The sequence below is a fragment of the Scyliorhinus canicula genome, chromosome 11 (genome assembly GCF_902713615.1).
Source record: "Scyliorhinus canicula chromosome 11, sScyCan1.1, whole genome shotgun sequence".
NCBI classification, from domain to species: domain Eukaryota; kingdom Metazoa; phylum Chordata; class Chondrichthyes; order Carcharhiniformes; family Scyliorhinidae; genus Scyliorhinus; species Scyliorhinus canicula.
Genome location: NC_052156.1, coordinates 49,807,195 through 49,827,017, shown reverse-complemented (window position 1 = coordinate 49,827,017; position 19,823 = coordinate 49,807,195). Strand labels below are relative to the sequence as shown.

The window sequence follows — 19,823 nt, the reverse complement described above, 5'->3', positions numbered from 1 at the left end:
CCCCCCCCCCCCCCCCCCCTGTCCCCCCCCCCCCCCCCCCCCCCCCCACCCCCCCCCCCCCCCCCCCCCCCCCCCCCCCCCCCCCCCCCCCCCCCCCCCCCCCCCCCCCCCCCCCCCCCCCCCCCCCCCCCCCCCCCCACACCCCTGTCTCTCTCTCCCCAAACCCCCACCCCGGTCTCCTGAGAATCAGTGTGGTGGTATAAGCGCATTTTGTATATTCAGGTGATGCAAAGTTGTGTTTCTGTCCTGTACGCCACATGGTAGACAAGATAAGAGTAAAACCCTGAACTCCAATACCTTGGTTTTGTTTTACAGATATGGCACCATATTATGAACAGCTTTGTAAAGATGTCAGGTGGTCAGTTGATACTGACTTGTTGAACAAAATGAAAAAGGCAAATGAGGAAGAACTAAAACGTCTGGATGATATTCTGGAAGATGCAGAAAAGAACCTTGGGGAAAGTGAAATCAGAGATGCTATGATGGCTAAGGCTGAATATCTGTGCAGAATTGGTGACAAAGTAAGAATCTGTCTTCACATTGGCTATTTCTATTTGTTGGGTTTGCATTTCATTTGAGGAAAAAACAAAGCCTGACTAGATTAATCAGCCATACAAACTGGGTTAGCATTGCTGCCTCACGGCGCCGAGATCCCAGGTTCAATCCCGGCTCTGGGTCACTGTCCGTGTGGAGTTTGCACATTCTCCCTGTGTTTGCGTGGGTTTTGCCCCATAATTGGAAAAAAAGAATTGGGTAGTCTAAATTTACACAAAAAAAATCAGCCATGCAAACTAATCTTTAGCCCCAAAACATTACTTTGATGTACAGAATTGAGGTAGGATAAAGAGTTGAGCTGAAGGATGTGTTAAATCTTGTAATACCCAGGTTAGCTTAATTAAAATGAAAAAGATACCAGTATATAAAATATTCCATTCTGAAGAATTTCCTTTTTGTTCTGCATATGCTGTGCTTTTTTTTTGTTGAATTTCAGTGATGAAACCTGGAACAAAAATATCTACCATTTTGCTAGGATATGAAATTGAAGACAAAAGAGACTGGTTGGCTCAATGGAGCTCATCTTTCAATTCGTCCATTATAACATTGTGTATTGTGTAAATATTTTCTAAAATGTGTAAAACAGCACTGGAAGCTAATTTAGTCCAGTACAATCAGACAGGTTTTGGAATGCTGCTGTATATGGTACTTATTTATTCTAAAGCATGTGAGATCCCGAAGGTTTGTATGACTTTAATTTTACACAGGCCAAGTCAGGTTTTGTCATAATAGAAACATGGTGCAATGCTTCACCATTCACAATAACAGAACCAACATTAAACCCATAGTTTTTTTTTTAAAAATAATTTTTATTGAAATATTTTGAATTTATACAACAACGAACCATAATAAAATACCAAAAATAACAATGATAATAGCAATCATAAACATTCGCCCCACCTCCATGAACAACACAGCATATTAACAGCAACGCAAATTAGCACAGTATTAAGTTACATAATAGAAACTACAATAAGGAACCCCCCCACCACCCTGGGTTGCTGCTGCCATTGACCAAGATACCTATCTTTGAGCCAGGAAGTCCAGGAAAGGCTGCCATCGTTTATAGAACCCTTGTATTGATCCTCTCGGCAAATTTGACCCTTTCCAATTTTATAAATCCCGCCATGTCATTGACCCAGGTCTCCACGCTTGGAGGCCTTGCATCCTTCCACTGCAGCAAGATCCTCCGCCGGGCTACTAGGGACGCAAAGGCCAGGACACCGGCCTCTTTCGCCTCCTGCACTCCCGGCTCTACCGCAATTCCAAAAATCGCGAGTCCCCACCCTGGTTTGACCCTGGATCCAACCACCCTCGACACTGTCCCCGCCACCCCCTTCCAGAATTCTTCCCGTGCTGGGCATGCCCAAAACATATGGGCGTGGTTCGCTGGACTCCCCGAACATCTGGTGCACCTGTCCTCGCCCCCAAAGAACCTACTCATCCTAGTCCCGGACATGTGGGCCCGGTGCAGCACCTTAAATTGGATGAGACTAAGCCTCGCACATGAGGATGAGTTGACTCTCTCCAAGGCATCCGCCCAAGTCCCGTCCTCTATCTGCTCCCCGAGTTCCTCCTCCCATTTAGCCTTCAGCTCCTCCACTGACGACTCCTCCACCTCATGCATTACCTTATAGATGTCAGACACCTTCCCATCTCCGACCCACACCCCCGAAAGCACTCTGTCCATCGTCCCCCGCGAGGGCAGCGAAGGGAATCCCTCTACCTGTCGCCTAGCAAACGCCTTTACCTGCAAGTATCTGAACATGTTCCCTTGGGGAAGCCCAAATTTATCTTCCAGTTCCCCCAGGCCCGCAAACGTCCCGCCAATAAACAGGTCCCTCAATTTACTGATGCCCGCCCTTTGCCACCCCCTAAATCCCCCATCCCTGTTCCCTGGAGTGAACCGATGATTGCCACCGAATGGAGCCTCCATCGAGCCCCCTGTTTCCCCCCCTATGCCGTCTCCACTGTCCCCAGATTCTTAGGGTCGCCGCCACCACCGGGCTCGTGGTAAACCTCTTAGGGGAGAGCGGCAACGGCGCCGTTACCATGGCACCCAGGCTCGTACCTCTACATGGCGCCATCTCCATTCTTTTCCACGCCGCCCCTCGCCCCTCCATCACCCATTTACGCACCATTGACACATTGGCCGCCTAATAGTACCCCAAAAGGTTGGGCAGCGCCAGCCCGCCTCTATCCCTCCCTCGCTCCAGGAACATCCTCTTCACTCTCGGAGTCCCATGTGCCCACACAAAGCTCAAGATACTGCTAGTCACTCTCCTAAAGGATACCCTCGGGATGAAGATGGGCAGCCACTGAAAGAGGAACAAGAACCTCGGAAGCACCGTCATTTTGACGGACTGCACCCTCTGCGCCAATGACAATGGCAGCATGTCCCACTTCTTGAACTCCTCCTCCATCTGATCTACAAGTCTGGTGAAATTATGTTCGTGAAGAGTCCCCCAGTCCCTGGCCACCTGCACCCCCAGGTACCTAAAGCTCTCCCCTGCCCGCCTAAGCGAGAGCATACCAATTCCTTCCTCCTGGTCTCCAGGGTGCACCACAAACACCTCACTCTTGCCTAAATTTAGTTTATAACCTGAAAAGGTCCCAAACTCAGCTAGCAGCTCCATCACCCCCAGCATCCCTCCCACCGGGTCCGCCACATACAGTAACAGGTCATCGGCATACAACGACACCCTATGTTCCTCCCCACCTTGCACCAAACCTCTCCATCTCTCTGAATCCCTCAACGCCATCGCCAGCGGCTCGATTGCCAGTGCGAACAACAAGGGGGACAGGGGGCAACCCTGCCTGGTCCCTCGGTAAAGCCGGAAGTACTCCGACCTCCTCCCATTCGTGGCCACGCACGCCATCGGGGCCTCGTATAGCAGCATAACCCATCTAATAAACCCTTCACCAAATCCAAACCTCCCCAACACCTCCCATAAGTACCCCCACTCCACTCTATCGAAGGCCTTCTCCGCATCCAGCGCCACCACTATCTCTGCCTCCCCCTCAATCGCCGGCATCATGATGACATTCAACAATCTCTGCACATTCGTGTTCAGCTGCCTTCCCTTCACAAAACCTGTCTGGTCCTCGTGTGCAACCCCTGGCACACAGTCCTCTATCCTGGTGGCCAGGATTTTTGCCAGCACCTTGGCATCCACATTAAGGAGAGATATGGGCCTGTATGAACCACACTGCTGGGGGTCCTTGTCCCTCTTTAGAATTAACGAGATCAGCGCCCGTGACATCGTTGGGAGCAAAGTCCCCCCTTCCCACGCTTCATTAAGTGTCCGCACCAACAAGGGGCCCACTAGGTCCACAAACGTTTTATAAAATTCCACCGGGAACCCATCCGGTGCCTTCCCTGACTGCATCTGCCCGATCCCCTTGACTAGCTCCTCCAAGTCAATCGGCGCACCCAACCCCTCCACCTGCTCCTCCTGCACCTTCAGGAAAGAAAGCCCGTCGAGGAACCTCTCCATTCCCCCCCTCCTCCCCCGTTGGCTCCGACCGGTACAGTTCCCCGTAAAAGTCCTTGAAGACCTCATTCACCTCTACCCCCTTCCGCACCACATTCCCACTCTTGTCTCTCACTCTAGCAATTTCCTTAGCCGCATCCCGCTTGCGGAGCTGATGAGCCAGCATCCTACTCGCCTTTTCACCATGTTCGTACATTGCCCCTTGTGCCTTCCTCCACTGTGCCTCCGCCTTTCTAGTGGTCAGTAAATCAAATTTAGCCTGCAGGCTGTGCCTCTCCCCCAACAGTCCTTCCTCTGGTGCCTCTGCGTACCTCCTGTCTACCTCCAGCATCTTTCCCACCAGTCTATCCCTCTCACTCCTCTCCCTGTGTGCCCGGATGGATATCAGCTCCCCACGAATCACTGCCTTCAGGGCTTCCCAGACCACCCCCACCTGAACCTCCCCCGTATCATTCACCTCGAGGTACCCCTCAATACTTGCCCGGACCCTCCTACACACCTCCTCCTCCGCCAACAACCCCACATCCAACGGGCGCTGGTCCCGCACCTCCCCCCATCTCCAACTCTATCCAATGCGGAGCGTGGTCGGAGATTGCAATGGCCGAATACTCGGCCTCCTCCACTCTCGGAATCAGTCCCCTACTCACCACGAAGAAGTCTATCCGAGAGTAGACCCTATGTACGTGGGAGAAGAAGAGTACTCGTGTGCCCTCGGCCTCCCAAACCTCCATGGATCCACCCCACCCATCTGGTCCATAAACCCTCTCAGTACCTTGGCCGCCGCCGGCCTCCTACCCGTCCTAGAGCTGGACCGATCCAGTGAAGGATCCAACACCGTATTGAAGTCCCCGTCCCCCCCATGATCAGACCTCCCGCCTCCAGATCCGGGACCCGTCCCAACATACGCCTCATAAAGCCCGCATCATCCCAATTTGGGGCATACACACTAGCAAGTACCACCTTCTCTCCTTGTAGCCTGCCCCTAACCATGACATACCTATCCCCCTTATCCGCCACCACCTCTGATGCCTCAAACGACACATTTTTCTCCACCAGAATCGCCACTCCCCGGTTCTTCACATCCGTGGGTCAGCTAACTTCTGATGACCCCGGAAACTCCCGCCAATAACCCGACCCCTCCCGAAGTGGGATCATCCCCCAATCTATATCCCTCCTCCAGGTACAGGTCCAGCGCGGGGAAGAACCAGTTAAGGCCCCGCCTCCCCGTCATCGTCTCCAGCCCCGCAGCGCAGGAAACCAGAGGAAAGCCCGTGCTTTCGTACTGGCCCACCACACCCTTCTGACGCAGCTCCCAAATACCAGCCCCACTCCATACCCCCAACCCGACATAGAATACAACAAACCCTCCCCGCAAGATACAAAACTCAAACAATGCCCCACAGCAAAGAAAAACATAACAGAACGACACCCCCATAAATAACCATATCAAAATTACAAAAGTGCAGAAAAAGAGAACACAGCAACAGCAGAATCCAGCAATAAAGTATTACAACCGACCCCGCAACCCCCAACCCCTAGTTCAAGTCCAGTTTCTCCGTCCGCACGATGGCCCACGCCTCCTCCGGGGAATCGAAATAATAATGCCGGTCCGAATAAGTTACCCACAGGCGCGCAGGCTGCACCATTCCGAACTATCTTTTTTTCTTGTAAAGCACCTCTTTCGTCCGATTAAACCCGGACCGCCGCTTAGCCACCTCCGCACTCCAATCCTGGTAGATCCGTACTACCCCATTCTCCCAATTGCTGCTCTTCACCTTCTTGGCCCAGCACAGCACACACTCCCGATCACTGAACCGGTGGAACCTCACCAGCAGCGCACACGGGGGTTCATTCTCCTTAGGCCTCCTGGCCAGTACTCTGTGTGCTCCCTCCAGCTCCAAGGGCAGATGGAAAGACCCGGCCCCCACTAGCGAGTTCGGCATTGTGGCCACGTAGGTAGTGAGGTCCGACCCCTCCAGCTCCTCGAAGCGGTCTTGCCACTTGTGGAGTGCCTCGTGCCCCTCCACCTTACTCACGAGGATCCCGGCCTCCTCCTCTCGTTCAGTGGCCTGCATCTGCAACTCCTTGATGGCAGCACCTTGGGTCGTCTGAATCTCCGAGAGCCTTTTGTTTGTTTCCCGCAGAGAGCTCAGTACCTCGGCCTTGAAGTCTGCAAAACAGCGCAGGAGAGCAGCTTGTTGCTCCAGGGCCCACTGATTCCACTCCTTTGGAGCTCCGCCGGCCGCCATCTTGGATTCCTTCCCCCATTTTTTCTGGGGAGCTGCTGCCGTTTTTTCCCCCTTTCCACTCCGAGTTCGAGTCATGGACTGCGGGGAAAGTCGATCAGCACACCTTCTCCCACCAGGAGACGTCGAAAAATTTCCGTTTTGGGCTCTAAAAAGAGCCGAAAACTCCGTTTAAAACGGGAGCTCCCAAATGTGCGGCTTCCTACGTCATTGCCGCCACCGGAAGTCGATCATTAAACCCATAGTTGGCCACATGCAGTCACCTGTAAAGATACATGTTTTGTTTAGCTTGTGAGGACAGTGTATATTCTTCTGGCCTCACTCTCCCAATTTTATATTGGGATTCTCCACTAGTCTGCTGATAGAAGAAGTGATTCCAGTGGCTTATTTGAAAAATATATTCTTCAAGGATTGGGAGAAAATGACTCTCTGGCTGGAGTCTCAGAATGAGGGGGTTTGCCATTTAGGACTAATACGTTGAATTTCTTCACTGAGCAACTTTGGAATTATCTAAGCATGAGGAGAACTATGGGTGCTCAATCATTAAGTATATTCAAAAAAGAGGTTAATGGTCTTTTTGGTACTACAGCAATATTTGAATAGTGTGAAAAGGTGAAGTTGATCAGCTATGGCTTTGTTGACTGGTTGAGCATGCTCCAAGGGCCAAATGCCCGCTGCCTCCTATTTCCTATGTTCCTAAAACGCATGAGAAAGTAGATTCAATTGCTACCAGAACAAAGCTTGGTGATTTACACTGTAACGAGCCACTGACTACGCGATACTCGGGTGATAGAATTCAACAACAGTGTTAAATATCCTGTTAAGCTCCCTCCATCAGCATGTGTTGTTTTTCAACAAACTTTGAGCCTAGCAGATGCAAAGTACTCAGGATTTTAAAACAAAAACTTTCAGAAAAAAAAGTCCATGTGCCAGCACCTGCTGTGCGTGATACAATGTGGGTGAATCAGGCAAAGTTTGATATCTTAGCATTTCAAAGTGCTATCACATGCTAAGATGTAATTGATATTCTCTGCAATAGGATCCTTGCTCTTATGGGCAATCCCATGAATTGAAATCTCCTTGAAATGCATGATACAGGTGTCTAAATTTATCTAGGGTTGACATATAATATATTACTAACATATCTCTCATGGATTCAGAAATCTGCTATCCATATAAATATAAATGGTTTCCGTCCCATAGTGGATTTGTAACGGTTATTTATAAATATTGAAGTTTTTTTTCATTATAAATGTTGATGTAAATGGCCTAACTTCAATAATGGATTTTGCTATAACGATCACAGCAGAATTATCCGTGTTCAACGTCATTAGTCCTCTGAAACTGACAGCAATTTCTAGAGTCTGTGCATGTCCAGTTAAACGCAGAAAAATAGAAGCTCTTTATTCTTTCATTGGATGTGGACATCACTCTCAAGGCTAGCATTTGTCACCCATCCTTAAACACCCTTGAACTGAGCTAGGCTGTTTCAGAGGCCAGTTAAGAGTCAACCACATTGCATAGGTCTGGAGTCACAGGTAGGGAAGATCAGTTAAGGATGCAGTATTCCTTCCCCAAAGGATGTTAGCGAACCAGATTATTTTTTTAAAACAACAATCAATGCTGGTTTTTTGGTCACCATTTAGACTATCTTTCAATTCCAGATTTTATTTATTGAATGTAAATTCCATTCACTGCTGTGGTGGACTTTGAATCCTTGGCCTCAAAGCATTAGCATGGGATTGTGGATGATGAGTCTCGTGACATTACCACTACAGTGCTGTCTTCATGATGTAGTTGCAGGCAGTAATTCCACACTACTTCAGGGGATGTGCTGTTGAGGCCAACCCCCACCCCAAATTCAGTAGAAAATCTTCAAAATGCTGAGAATTTTCACTCTTGCTCTTTTAGCCTTGCTGTAAAAACCCTTGAAGGTTACACCTTGTTGAGTGAGGTGTGACCGGTTATTAAACAGCATGATGAGTTTATAATTACTGTTAAACAGCTTCACTGGCTTTGAAAAAGTCATTTTATGTGTGTTGAATGCCAGATTTGAAGTTTGGAACGTTTCTGTTAAAGATAATTATTTTTTAGAAAATATTTTATTCAAGGCATTTTCACACATGCACGCACAAAATCAGAAGAACAAAACAACTCAGTAAACAATCACCTGCCCCCCTGACGCTAACATCCTGTCTTCCCCATTTCAATCCCCTTACACCCCCCCCTCCCCCCACCGCCTTGCTGACCCCTCAATCTTCCTTAAAGAAATCAATAAAGAGGCCTTCCACCTCTGGGTGAAACCCTCTTCCGACCCCCTCAAAGTGAACTGACCTTCTCCAGCCTCAGGAATTCTGCCAGGTCGCTCACCCACACTCCCACTTTCGGCGGCTCAGAGTCCTGTCCCCCTAACAAAATCCGTCTCCGGGCTATCAGGTAGGCAAAGGCCAAAACATCGGCCCCTCTCACGCTGGAACATCCAACACCACGAATATCGCCACCTCTGGACTCTGAACCCATCGCGTCCGAGAACCTCTCGGAATCGGACATGCCCAGAACATGTGCATGTGATTCGCCCCACAAAGAACCTGCTTACCCTCTCCACCGCCATATGAGCTCTGATTGCCATTTTAAACTGGATGAGGATTAACCTTGCACAAGACGAGGATGCGTTCACCCTCAGCAAGGCCTCCACCCACGTCTCGGCCTCCCCTCCCAGTTCCTCCTCCCATTTACACTTTATGTCCCACACCAGGGCTCCCTCCCACTCCATCAACTTCTTATAGATATCCGACCCTTTCCCCTCCCCTATTTCGTCCTTCGACAGCACCTTGTCCTACAACCCCAGGGCGGCAGCCCAGGAAAGGACGGCACCTCCTTACAAAGCCCCGAACCTGCAGGAATTAAAGCTATTCTCCCGGGCAACTTATGCTCTTGTACGCTTCCTCCAGCCTGACGAATGTACCTCTTATGAACAAATCATTGAAGTGCTCTATTCCTACCTACCGCCATAACCTCGCACCAAGCCCTGTCGGCGCAAACCTAGCAATGTTGCCGCCCAATAATAGTCCATCATGTTCTGCAACGTCAGGCTCCACCAACCCACCTCGCCGCCGCACCCGAGGAGTCTTCCCTGCCTGCACAAAACCAGAGATCACTATTGACCTTCCTAAAGAACTACTTGGGAACAATGTTTAGGAGGTTCTGAAATACGAACAAAAACATCGACAGCATCGTCATTTTCACTGTCTGCACCCGCTCTGCGTTAGCACATCCTACCTCTTAAAGTCCCCCTCGATCTGCTCCACCAGCCGAGTCAAGTTCAGCTTATGCAACTGTGCCCAACTGCTAGGCACCTGGATACCCAAAACTCACCCCCACCACTCTAAACGGCAACTCCTCTAGTCTCCTATCCTGCCCTCTGGCCTTAATCGGGAACACCTCGCTCTTTCCCATATTCAATTTGTATCCCGAAAACTGGCTAAATTCCCTCAAGATCTCCATGATGCCTCCCATGCCAGTGGCTCTGTCACCAAGGCGAAGAGCCATGGGGAGAGCAGATGTCCCTGCCTTGTCCCATGATGCAGCCCAAAGTACCCCAAACTCACTTGGTTTGTCCGCATGCTTGCGACTGGTGCCGTATAACGACTGGACCCAATCCATAAACCCCTGCCTGAACCGCCCCAGCACCTCCAATCTGATCAAACACCTCAGCGTTCATCGCCACTACTACCTTCACCTCCTGCCCCTCCGAGGCATCATGATTAGATTGAACTGCCTACCTTTCACAAACTCCATCTCGTCCTCGCCTATCACCCCCGGCACACATCCTCAATTCACGAAGCCAGCACCGTTGCTAATAACTTGCTGTCCACATTCAATAATTAATGATATCGGGCGGCACATAGAACATAGAAAAATACAGCACAGAACAAGCCCTTCGGCCCATGATGTTGTGCCGAACTTTTGTTCCAGATTAAGAACAAATTAATCTACACCGCACCATTCTACCGTAATCCATGTACCTATCCAAAAGCCGCTTGAAGGTCCCTAATGTTTCTGACTCAACTACTTCCACAGGCAGTGCATTCCATGCCCCTGCTACTGTCTGGGTAAAGAACCTATCTCTGACATCCCCCCTATATCTTCCACCATTCACCTTAAATTTATGTCCCCTTGTAATGGTTTGTTCCACCTGGGGGAAAAGTCTCTGACTGTCTACTCTATCTATTCCCCTGATCATCTTATAATCCTCTATCAAGTTGCCCCTCATCCTTCTACGTTCTAATAAGAAAAGGCCGAGCACCCTTGACCTTTCCTCGTAAGACCTACTCTCCATTCCAGGCAACATCAATCTCCTTTGCACCTTTTCCAAAACTTCCATATCCTTCCTTGGCAGTCCGTCCGCCTACGGCCTCCTCAGCACCCTGTGCACTCAGCCCACCTCCGAAGGCTGATCGAAGGCTCCCTCCCCCAACAATTTCTCCAGCATTCTCACATGTACACTGTGGCCTCCATACCTTCAGTGCCGTCAGGCATCAAGACAATCCTTGCATTTGCCTGCTGGAGCTATTCTCCAGATCCTCCACCTTCTCCCTCAGTTTCTTCTGGCTCTCCTGCATCACCCCCACCTCTGCCACCAATGAGGCCAACTGCTTATCATACTCCTCCCACTGCCTCCTCCATTTTCAGGGTTGCCTGGCCCCCAGCCTCCGCTCAACTCTCTCAATCCCAGACCTCAGCGGTTCCATCACCTTGGCCAGGCACTTATTGTTCAGAAACTCGAATCAACAGTTCCGTTGACCACTGTGCGGGCAGCGCCATCTTTTCCTGTAGTGCGTCATAAACACTCTCCTGCCCCTGCAGCTCTTTTTTGCACCATTCCTTGTCTGCGGATCCATCCGCCAACCACACCTTCCCCAGGCACTCCTGTACTTTTTGCCCTCAGTACTTTGCCCTTCGGGCAGGAAAGGACCAAAAAATCTACCTTGAGCGTGATCCACGAAATGCGCGACTGCTCACTCCATGTCCGCCACCGGAAGTCCAGTTAAAGACGATGTTAGATAAATTGCTATTTTTAAAACTGATTGATTTTTGGTTACCGAAGATATTAAGGAAAAGGGGCAGCAATGAATAGAGGTCACAGATTAGCGATGATCTCATTGAAGGGTGGAACAGAATAGGTGCAGTTAACTGGCCTGTTCATGTTCTTGTGTGTTATATGCCATAAACCTAGTTGGTAAAACCAATCTTTACACCCTTTTAAAGCATTTATTTACAGAAATACATATTCCAACCATGCACCTCCTAACCCAACAACCACCATTTCAGTCTTGAAATAGGGACACAAGTGGATACCCAATTGTTGCCGCACAGTGATTAGCCTCACACCGTCAAGGATCCAAGTCCAGCCTTGGGTGACACTGTCGGGTTTGCATATTCTCCCCCTGGCTGCGTGGGTTTCCTCCAGGTGCTCCGAGTTCCTCCCAAAGATGTGCAGGTTCGGTGGATCGGCTATGCATAATTGCCCATTGGTGTCAAGGGTTGTGCACGTTAGGTGGTTAGGGGAATAGGGTGGGATGTTCTTTTGGAGAGTTGGTGCAGACTCTGGGCTGATTGGCTGCCTCCTGCATTGTAGGGATTCTGTGATGCTCACCACCTGCAAGCTATTAAATACAATTGATATTCCCTTCTCTCTTTTCAAATTAATAGTTTGTACGTACAACTAAAATTACTAAACAAATTCAAGACCTCCATTTTTTAATGAAATAATCTACTTTGTGTGATGCACCACCTGTGGGACCACTAACAATTTGCTTTGTAATACAGCTAATATACAATTAATACCTATTTTCCTGGATTTCTGTTATACTATAAAATTACAAATTTTTAAAAACAGCATATTGAAAATTTCTACTTTATCTGCCACCTCAATCCTCGTGTGTATGTCCCAATCATTTATTTCACTATATGGGCTGCACTTTTTCCCCCTTGTTTTCTGCAAATGGGAATACTTCAGTTGCTTGCCCTGCTTGATGACATTCCTGTATCTGGACGCCTCCCCTTGACTCCACTATGAAAGTGGAAATGTGTGCCTCAGATCACTAGGTCTTTGTGGGCAGCTTTTTTGAGGTCAGTATTGGGAATAGAATTGTTAATACCTCACTTTTGTTCCTGGTCTGCTCCGCAGAGAAGCATGGAGTCTTCAGTCAACTGTTTGTGATTCCTGAAATACCAAATGTTTTGCTAATAAACTACAAATGATCACATAAAATCCAAGTGTTATATCAAATTACAGCTGACTTTAAAGTGAACAATGATTTACAGTTTTGTGCTCTGGTAGAATGATTCTGTGGCCTCCAATCATTTTTTACTCTAAGATTACAATTGATCTTTGCTTTCCCTACGTGGTCCCACAAAATATTGACAAGTCAGTCATATTTTGATGTATATTATAGTTAATAGCATCTCTCTTAGCAATTTGAAAAGCAGAGTTGCTAGAAACACAGATTTTCTGTAATGCAAAACTTAAGCAGTACAATATCACCAATTTACAAAGGTTTCCATTTTAGCTGTGGTCTGGAATTTATCATTGGAAAAGTTGATATGATTGTGAGAAAAATAAGATAGCAGGAGGTTAGGCTTTTTAGAGTGCAAGTGAGACCAATAGTTGGATGTAATATACTTGTGATATCCACAATTGTAATTGTTCTGAAAGATAATATTTATGTAACTGTTAATAATTCAATGACGTTGGACCATAACTTCCTGGCTTCCCAGTGTTGGATTTGGGGAGTATCCCAAAGATGTTCTGGGGAATCCATCTTGGAGGTTCCTATGTATGGGCTTACCTGACAATTGTCGAGACGTGCTAAGTTCCTCTGAACAGTTGTGCTGAGCTGGGAACCATCCAACAAAGCAATTTAAATGGTTAACTTTGTATAGTTTTGTCAGTTTTATCCTCCTAGTTACTTAGCCCCCTGCCTCTCCCCAACTTTCACATACCCCTAAAGCTTCCCTTCTCCCTTTCAATGGACCCTTTAAAACACCTGCTTTAAGGCAGCTAGTGCTGTAGAAAGGGGTAATGTCCTCCTTCGCTCTTTCCGGTTTATTCATCCTAAATCAGGAAGTTTGGGTGAGACGGGGGCTTTGGATCTCAAGCGAAATTAAGCCGCTAAGGAGTGACAATCTACCCTATTGTCACTTCAAGGAAGTTACAGGACTGTGCCACATTGTAATATTAAATGAATTGACTGGGTGAGTGTTAATAAGTAACTGAATATTCCTGTTGAATATTAAACATGAAATGGTGCAAGTCTGAATTTTGTCTCAGTGTAATTAAAAACATTTTGTTTTTAAGGATGGTGCTTTGACAGCTTTTCGGAAAACATATGACAAAACTGTGGCTCTGGGACATCGTCTAGATATTGTGTTTTACCTACTAAGAATTGGCTTGTTTTACATGGATAATGATCTGATCACACGTAACATAGAGAAGGCGAAAAGGTACTGGATTTATCTGCATTTTATAATTTTGTTTTGGCACACATGCATTCTGTAGCATATTTTCCCTCATTTTGGCACTGAGTCATACATTTGATATCCATGTCATATTTCCTCAAACACCTTCAGCAGGTACAGTATTATCAAGTGTTCGCACACGTCTGTTTGTGTGCTTCTTTCAATTGGCCTTGAATTTAATGTTGAGTAGTTGGGCAAAATGCAACACATTTTCCTGTAACATTTAAATGGAACTTTTTTTTTAAAAAAAGATTTTATTAAGGCATTTATATATGTGCACATCAAGCACAACCATAAAATAAAACAAGCCAACAGGGCTGCAAATAATCCAACCAACTAAATATCTAACACCCCACCATCGGCTCCCCAACTCTCTGACTTTTCTTTCTCTCTCCCCCATTCGCTGCCCAGTAGTAATGCATCAAATGTGGGACTGCTAACCCGTTCGATCCCGTTTCAGCAGCACCTTCTTCACCCACCCAGACAAACCATGAAATCAGAGCATTCACCCTCCTAAACAAAATCTGTAGGAATGAAGATCGGGAGATTCTGGAACCTTGAGACCAATATCTTGGCCAGCAACTTGCTGTCCACATTTAACAGCGGAATTGGCTTCCAGGACCCCCATTATCCTTCATCTTCACCGATTGCACCCGTCCTGCCAACAACAGCGGGAGCACATCCCAGCTCCTGAAATCCCCTTTCATCTGTTCCACCAATCATGCCAGATTCAACTTGTGCAAATTCTCCCATCCCCGTGGCACGTTAACACCGAAATACTGAAAGTTCGCCCCCGCTATTCTACGTGGCAACTCCCCCAGCTTCTTCTCCTGCCCCCTCGCTTGAATCGGAAAAACCTTGCTCTTCCCCATATTCAGTTTGTATCACGAAAACCGGCAGTACCCCTTCAATATATCCATAATCCCCCCCCTCCCCCCCATACCTTCCAAAGAGTTTGAAATGTAGAGCAGCAGATCATTCGCGTACAACGAGACCCTATGCTCCACCCCTCCCTGCACCATCTTGACGCTCTCAGCGCCATTGCTAATGGCTCTATAGAACATACAGTGCAGAAGGAGGCCATTTGGCCCATCGAGTCTGCACCAACCCACTTAAATCCTCACTTCCACCATATCCCTGTAACCTAATAACCCCTCCTAAACTTTTTAGACACTAAGGGCAATTTAGCATTACTAATCTACTTAACATGCATGTCTTTGGACTGTGTGAGGAAACAGGAGCACCCAGAGGAAACCCATGCAGACATGGGAAGAATGTGCAGACTCCTCACAGACACTGACCCAGCCGGGAATCGAACCTGGGACCCTAGTGGTGTGAAGTCACAGTGCTAGCCACTGTGCGATCATGCTGCCCATGCCTATGCAAAGAGCAGTGGGGAGAGTGGGGATCCCTGCCTCGTTCCCTGGCGATGCCTGAAATATTCTGAAATATACACTCGCTATGGGTGCCCGGTACAACAACCGGACCCAAACCGCCCCAGCATCTCCCACAGATAGTCCTACTCCACCCGGTCGAAGACCTTCTTCGCATCCATGGCGACCACCACCTCCACACTTCGTCCCTCCAGGTGCATCATTATAACATTCAACAGCCGCCTGATGTTGGTCGACAAATGCCTCCCCTTGACAAACCCCATCTGGTCCTCCCGTATCACCCCCGGCACACAGTCCTCAATCCTTGAGGCCAAGACCTTGGCCAGCAACTTAATGTCCACATTTAATAGCAAAATTGACCCACTTCTCCTGTATCCTTATCCCTCTTTAAAATTAAGGAGATTAAGGCCTGCAATAATATTGGGGAGCGCAACTCCCGCTCCCTTGCCTCATTAAACACCCTTGCCAACAGGGGCCTCGAGTCCCCCAGAAACCTTTGGTAAAATTCCACCAGGAACCTGTCCGCACCTGGGGCCTTCCACACCTGCATCGGCGCCATACCCTCCACTAGCCAATAGGGGCTCCCAATCCCTCCACCAAGTCCTCCACCCTAGGGAACTCCAATCCCCCCCCATAAAACACCTCCTTAACTCCACTCCGACTCGTACAATCTCTTTTTAAAAAAAATAAATTTAGAGTACCCAATTATTTTTTCCAATTAAGGGGCAATTCAGCATGGCCAATCTACCTATCCTGCACATCTTTGGGTTGTGGGGGTGAAACCCACGCAGACACGGGGAGAATGTGCAAACTCCACACGGACAATGATCCAGGGTCAGGATTTGAACCCGGGTCCTCAGCGCCGTAGGCAGCAATGCTAACCACTGTGCCACCGTGCTGCCCTCATACAATCTCTTCTAAAAGTCCCCAAACATCCCGTTCACTCCCACCAGATCCAAGACAGTGTTTGCGCCCCCCCCAATATCCATCACCTTTCTGATCTCCCTCGCAGCTTACTGCTTCCTCAATTGATGCGCCAACATCCTATTTGCCTTTTCCCCGTACTCATAGACCGTCTCTTTAGCTTTCCTTAACTGCCCTACCACCTTACCCATGGATATTAGCCTCAACAAATCTGCCTCTGGGGCCTCTGAATACCTCCGATCCACCTTCAAAATCTCCTCCACTAACCTAGCCATCTCTGCTGCTCTGTCTTATCTCTGTGTGCCCGTATTTAAATAAACTCTCCTCTTACTACTGCCTTCAGTGCCTCCCATGGTGGCGGCCAAAACCTCACCTGTTTCATTCAGCTCCACATATCACCGAATAGCAGCGCTCACCCCCTCACAAACCAAAACTGGTGGTTGAAAATTTAGGCCTGAACTACTAGCTTTGAATGCCAGTGAAATCAACAAACCTTCAAGGCCTGTAGAAGAAACATCAGTCTTCTAGAGGACTGTATATGTTGTAAAATGTCCAGATTGACCTGTGGTGATTCTGATGTAACTGACATAGCTTACAGTTGTTGGCTGCAAAAGTTACATTGGCAGAAAGGATGTTCACATTTACTTGCAGAGGTGACAAAAAATAATAAGGCATTAGGATATTAAAGTGAGTTTTTAAAAAAATTCAGTGTCATCTTCTACGTGTTCTCTTGCAGTTTAATTGAAGAAGGTGGTGACTGGGATAGAAGGAATCGCCTCAAAGTTTATCAAGGGATGTATTGTGTGGCAATTCGAGACTTCAAGCAGGCTGCAGAGCTATTCTTAGATACTGTCTCTACGTTCACTTCCTATGAACTCATGGATTATAAAACCTTTGTAACTTATACTGTTTACGTCAGCATGATTGCACTAGATCGGCCTGACCTACGTGAAAAGGTAAGTGACACAAGTGCATTTGTCTAGTGTAGTTCCATGGGTGTGGAAAATTGAAATACTTGCATTTGTGCTTGTACTGTATATGTTTCAACATATCATAGAATCCCTACAGAAGGAGTCCATTCAGCCCATTGAATCTGCACCGACCTTCTGAGAGAGCACCCTACTTATGATCAGGCTCCCACTCTATCCCCCTGAGCCTACATAACCTTTTGGACACTATGGGTCAATTTAGAATGGCCAATCCACCATGGACAGTGGGAGGAAACCCATACAGACACGAGAATGTGCAAACTGCACACAGATGCGTCGCCCAAGGCTGGAATTGAACTCTGGTGCTGTGAGGCAGCAGTGCTCATCACTGTGCCACCATACCACCCTAATGACTTGATCTAGATAGAACTTGTTAACACACTTTTCAACTCCTGCCATTCATGTTTACCTCTGTGCAAATCTTCTGTCCTTCCTAATTCCAAGGCATTGCTGAATTTGTCCTCTGATTTCACGCCTGTATTGTAATGGAAAAATGTACTGCGCTGTTCTGGTTGCATTGTAATCCAGCCATTATTGTTTGAATGGCTGTAAATTGAGAGGTGGATATTCAGCAAGACATTGGTGTCCTCATGCACCAGTCGCTGAAAGTAAGCGTGCAGGTACAGCAGGCAGTAAAGAATGCAAATGGTATGTTGGCCTTCATAGTGAGAGGATTTGAGTACAGGCATAGAGCTGTTTTAAGGCATAGAGCTGTTTTAAGTGTGTATGGCATTGGTGAGGCCATACCTGGAGTATTGTGTGCAGTTTTAGTGTCCTTATCTGAGGAAGGAAGTTCTTGCTACGGAGGGAGTGCAGCAAAGATTTACCAGGTAGATTCCGGCACTGGCGAGACTGTCATATGAGGAGCGATAAATCGGTTTGGATTATATTAATTGGAGTTTAGAAGTGTAAGAAGAGATCTCATAGAAACTTACAATTCAAGCAGGATTAGATAGGATAGATTCAGAAACAATGTTCGCAATGGTGGGAGGAATCCAGAACTATGAAGTTTGAGGAAAAGGGGTAAACCTTTTAGGACTGAGGCGAGGAGAAATCTCTTCACCCAGAGTGTGGTAAATCTGTGGAATTTACTACCACAGAAAGTAGTTGAGGCCAAAATGTTGTGTAATTTCAATAAGCATTTAGATATAGCTCTTTGGGCTCAAGGGATCAAGGGATGTGGGGGCAGGTGGGGTCAGGGTATTGAAATTGATGATCAGCCATGATAATGAATGGAGGAGCAGGCTTGAAGGGCCGAATGGCCTCCACCTTCTATTTTCTGTGTATGTTTCTATGTAAAGGTGCAAATTATATATTGGTAGCAGTAGAAACAGTCCACAAGTTATTTGAATGGACACAGACTGGAATCAAAGTCTTTGCATTGTAAAACTATCTGTCCATCTACATTATTTCCCATTACATACTGCAGTTTCCTCTTACTTGAGTTTAGACAGTGTTGGGATCCATTTATACTGATGAGCAGAGGATGTTTTGTTCTTTCATGGTCTTACTGAATAAAGTTGGGAAATTGACTGCAATTTATGAATGGAACATTGTTTGCTATAAGTAAACGCATGGGCACCATTGATTTTAGACATAAAGGGGGTGGCGCGGTAGTGCAGTGGTTAGAGCTGCTGCCTCACAGCCCCGAGGACCCGGGTTCGATCCCGGCCCCGGGTCATTGTCCGTGTGGAGTTTGCACATTCCCCCCGCGTCTGCATGGGTCTCACCCCCACAACCCAAAGATCTGCAGGCTAGGTGGGTTGGCCATGCTTTTTTGCCGCTTGATTGGAAAAAAAAATGTAGACATTAAATAATCTAGTAGGGGGAATTTAAACAAAATTGACTCCTTTACTCAGTCTGGATGAATATTCATTAATTAAAATTGACCCCTGATTGCTCATGGTTAAATTCAGTAATTCCCGTCAGGCTTCCATCATTGAGACTGCAGTCCTGAGCAAAGCTAGTGAAGCAAGTGATAACATTTGTCACGTAAACAGTCCTATTCGAACCAAAAATAAAGCAAAATTATTAGTTTCTGCTATTGATATTCATTTGTGTCTTTCATGCACTGTAGCAGGTTAGCTCAGTCTAATTGGTTTTGTTTTAGGTTTACAAATCGCTAAGCATGCCTGGTAAAGTTTTTTTGTATTATGATGAATCCTTCGACTTGACACAATTAATGCTATTTCTTAAATTGCAGCTTCAGTACACGTTTTCTGCTGTTGTTTCATCTCCTAACTCTTAGAACTGGTATCTGCAGTTTCTAATGTTGTGGGGTAAATAAGATTAGCACTTGATTAGTTTTGCTGTGCTCGCTATTTCCACAGTCTGAACTGGGTCCTCATGAAGGGAAAATCTGAGGAAAAATCGGCCAGAACTATTTTACTACTTGTTTTAAAATCTGCTCATATTCTTAAAGATACTGAGTAGACAAAAAACAATTCAAAGTGTACTAATGTTGAGGCATAATAAATGAAGTGCATGTAATGTTTAATCGGTGTAATAAGATTAAAATACTATGGATGCTGGAAATCTGAAAGTGCTGAAATAACCCAGCAGGTCTGGCAGCATCTGTGGAGAGAGATAACAGACCTGCTATGTTTTTCCAGCACTTTCTTTTTTGCTGCAGTGGCTGTTGTGTCTGGGTAATAAAGCTTCTCAAACAGCCAGGCTGTAAAAAGTTGTAGGGTGTCTCTT

General features: G+C 47.1%; 1 protein-coding gene across 1 annotated transcript in view; it reads left to right on the top strand.

Annotated features, from left to right (window-relative positions):
• Positions 1 to 315: 315 nt before the first annotated feature.
• The window catches only part of psmd6 (proteasome 26S subunit, non-ATPase 6), a 34,973-nt gene continuing 15,465 nt past the window's right edge, over positions 316 to 19,823 (top strand). Inside the window, exons 1-3 of the mRNA XM_038810568.1 lie at positions 316 to 521; positions 13,656 to 13,801; positions 16,871 to 17,090. Coding sequence (XP_038666496.1) covers positions 318 to 521; positions 13,656 to 13,801; positions 16,871 to 17,090 — 570 coding nt within the window. The 5' untranslated portion in view covers positions 316 to 317. The remainder of the gene's footprint in view (positions 522 to 13,655; positions 13,802 to 16,870; positions 17,091 to 19,823) is intronic.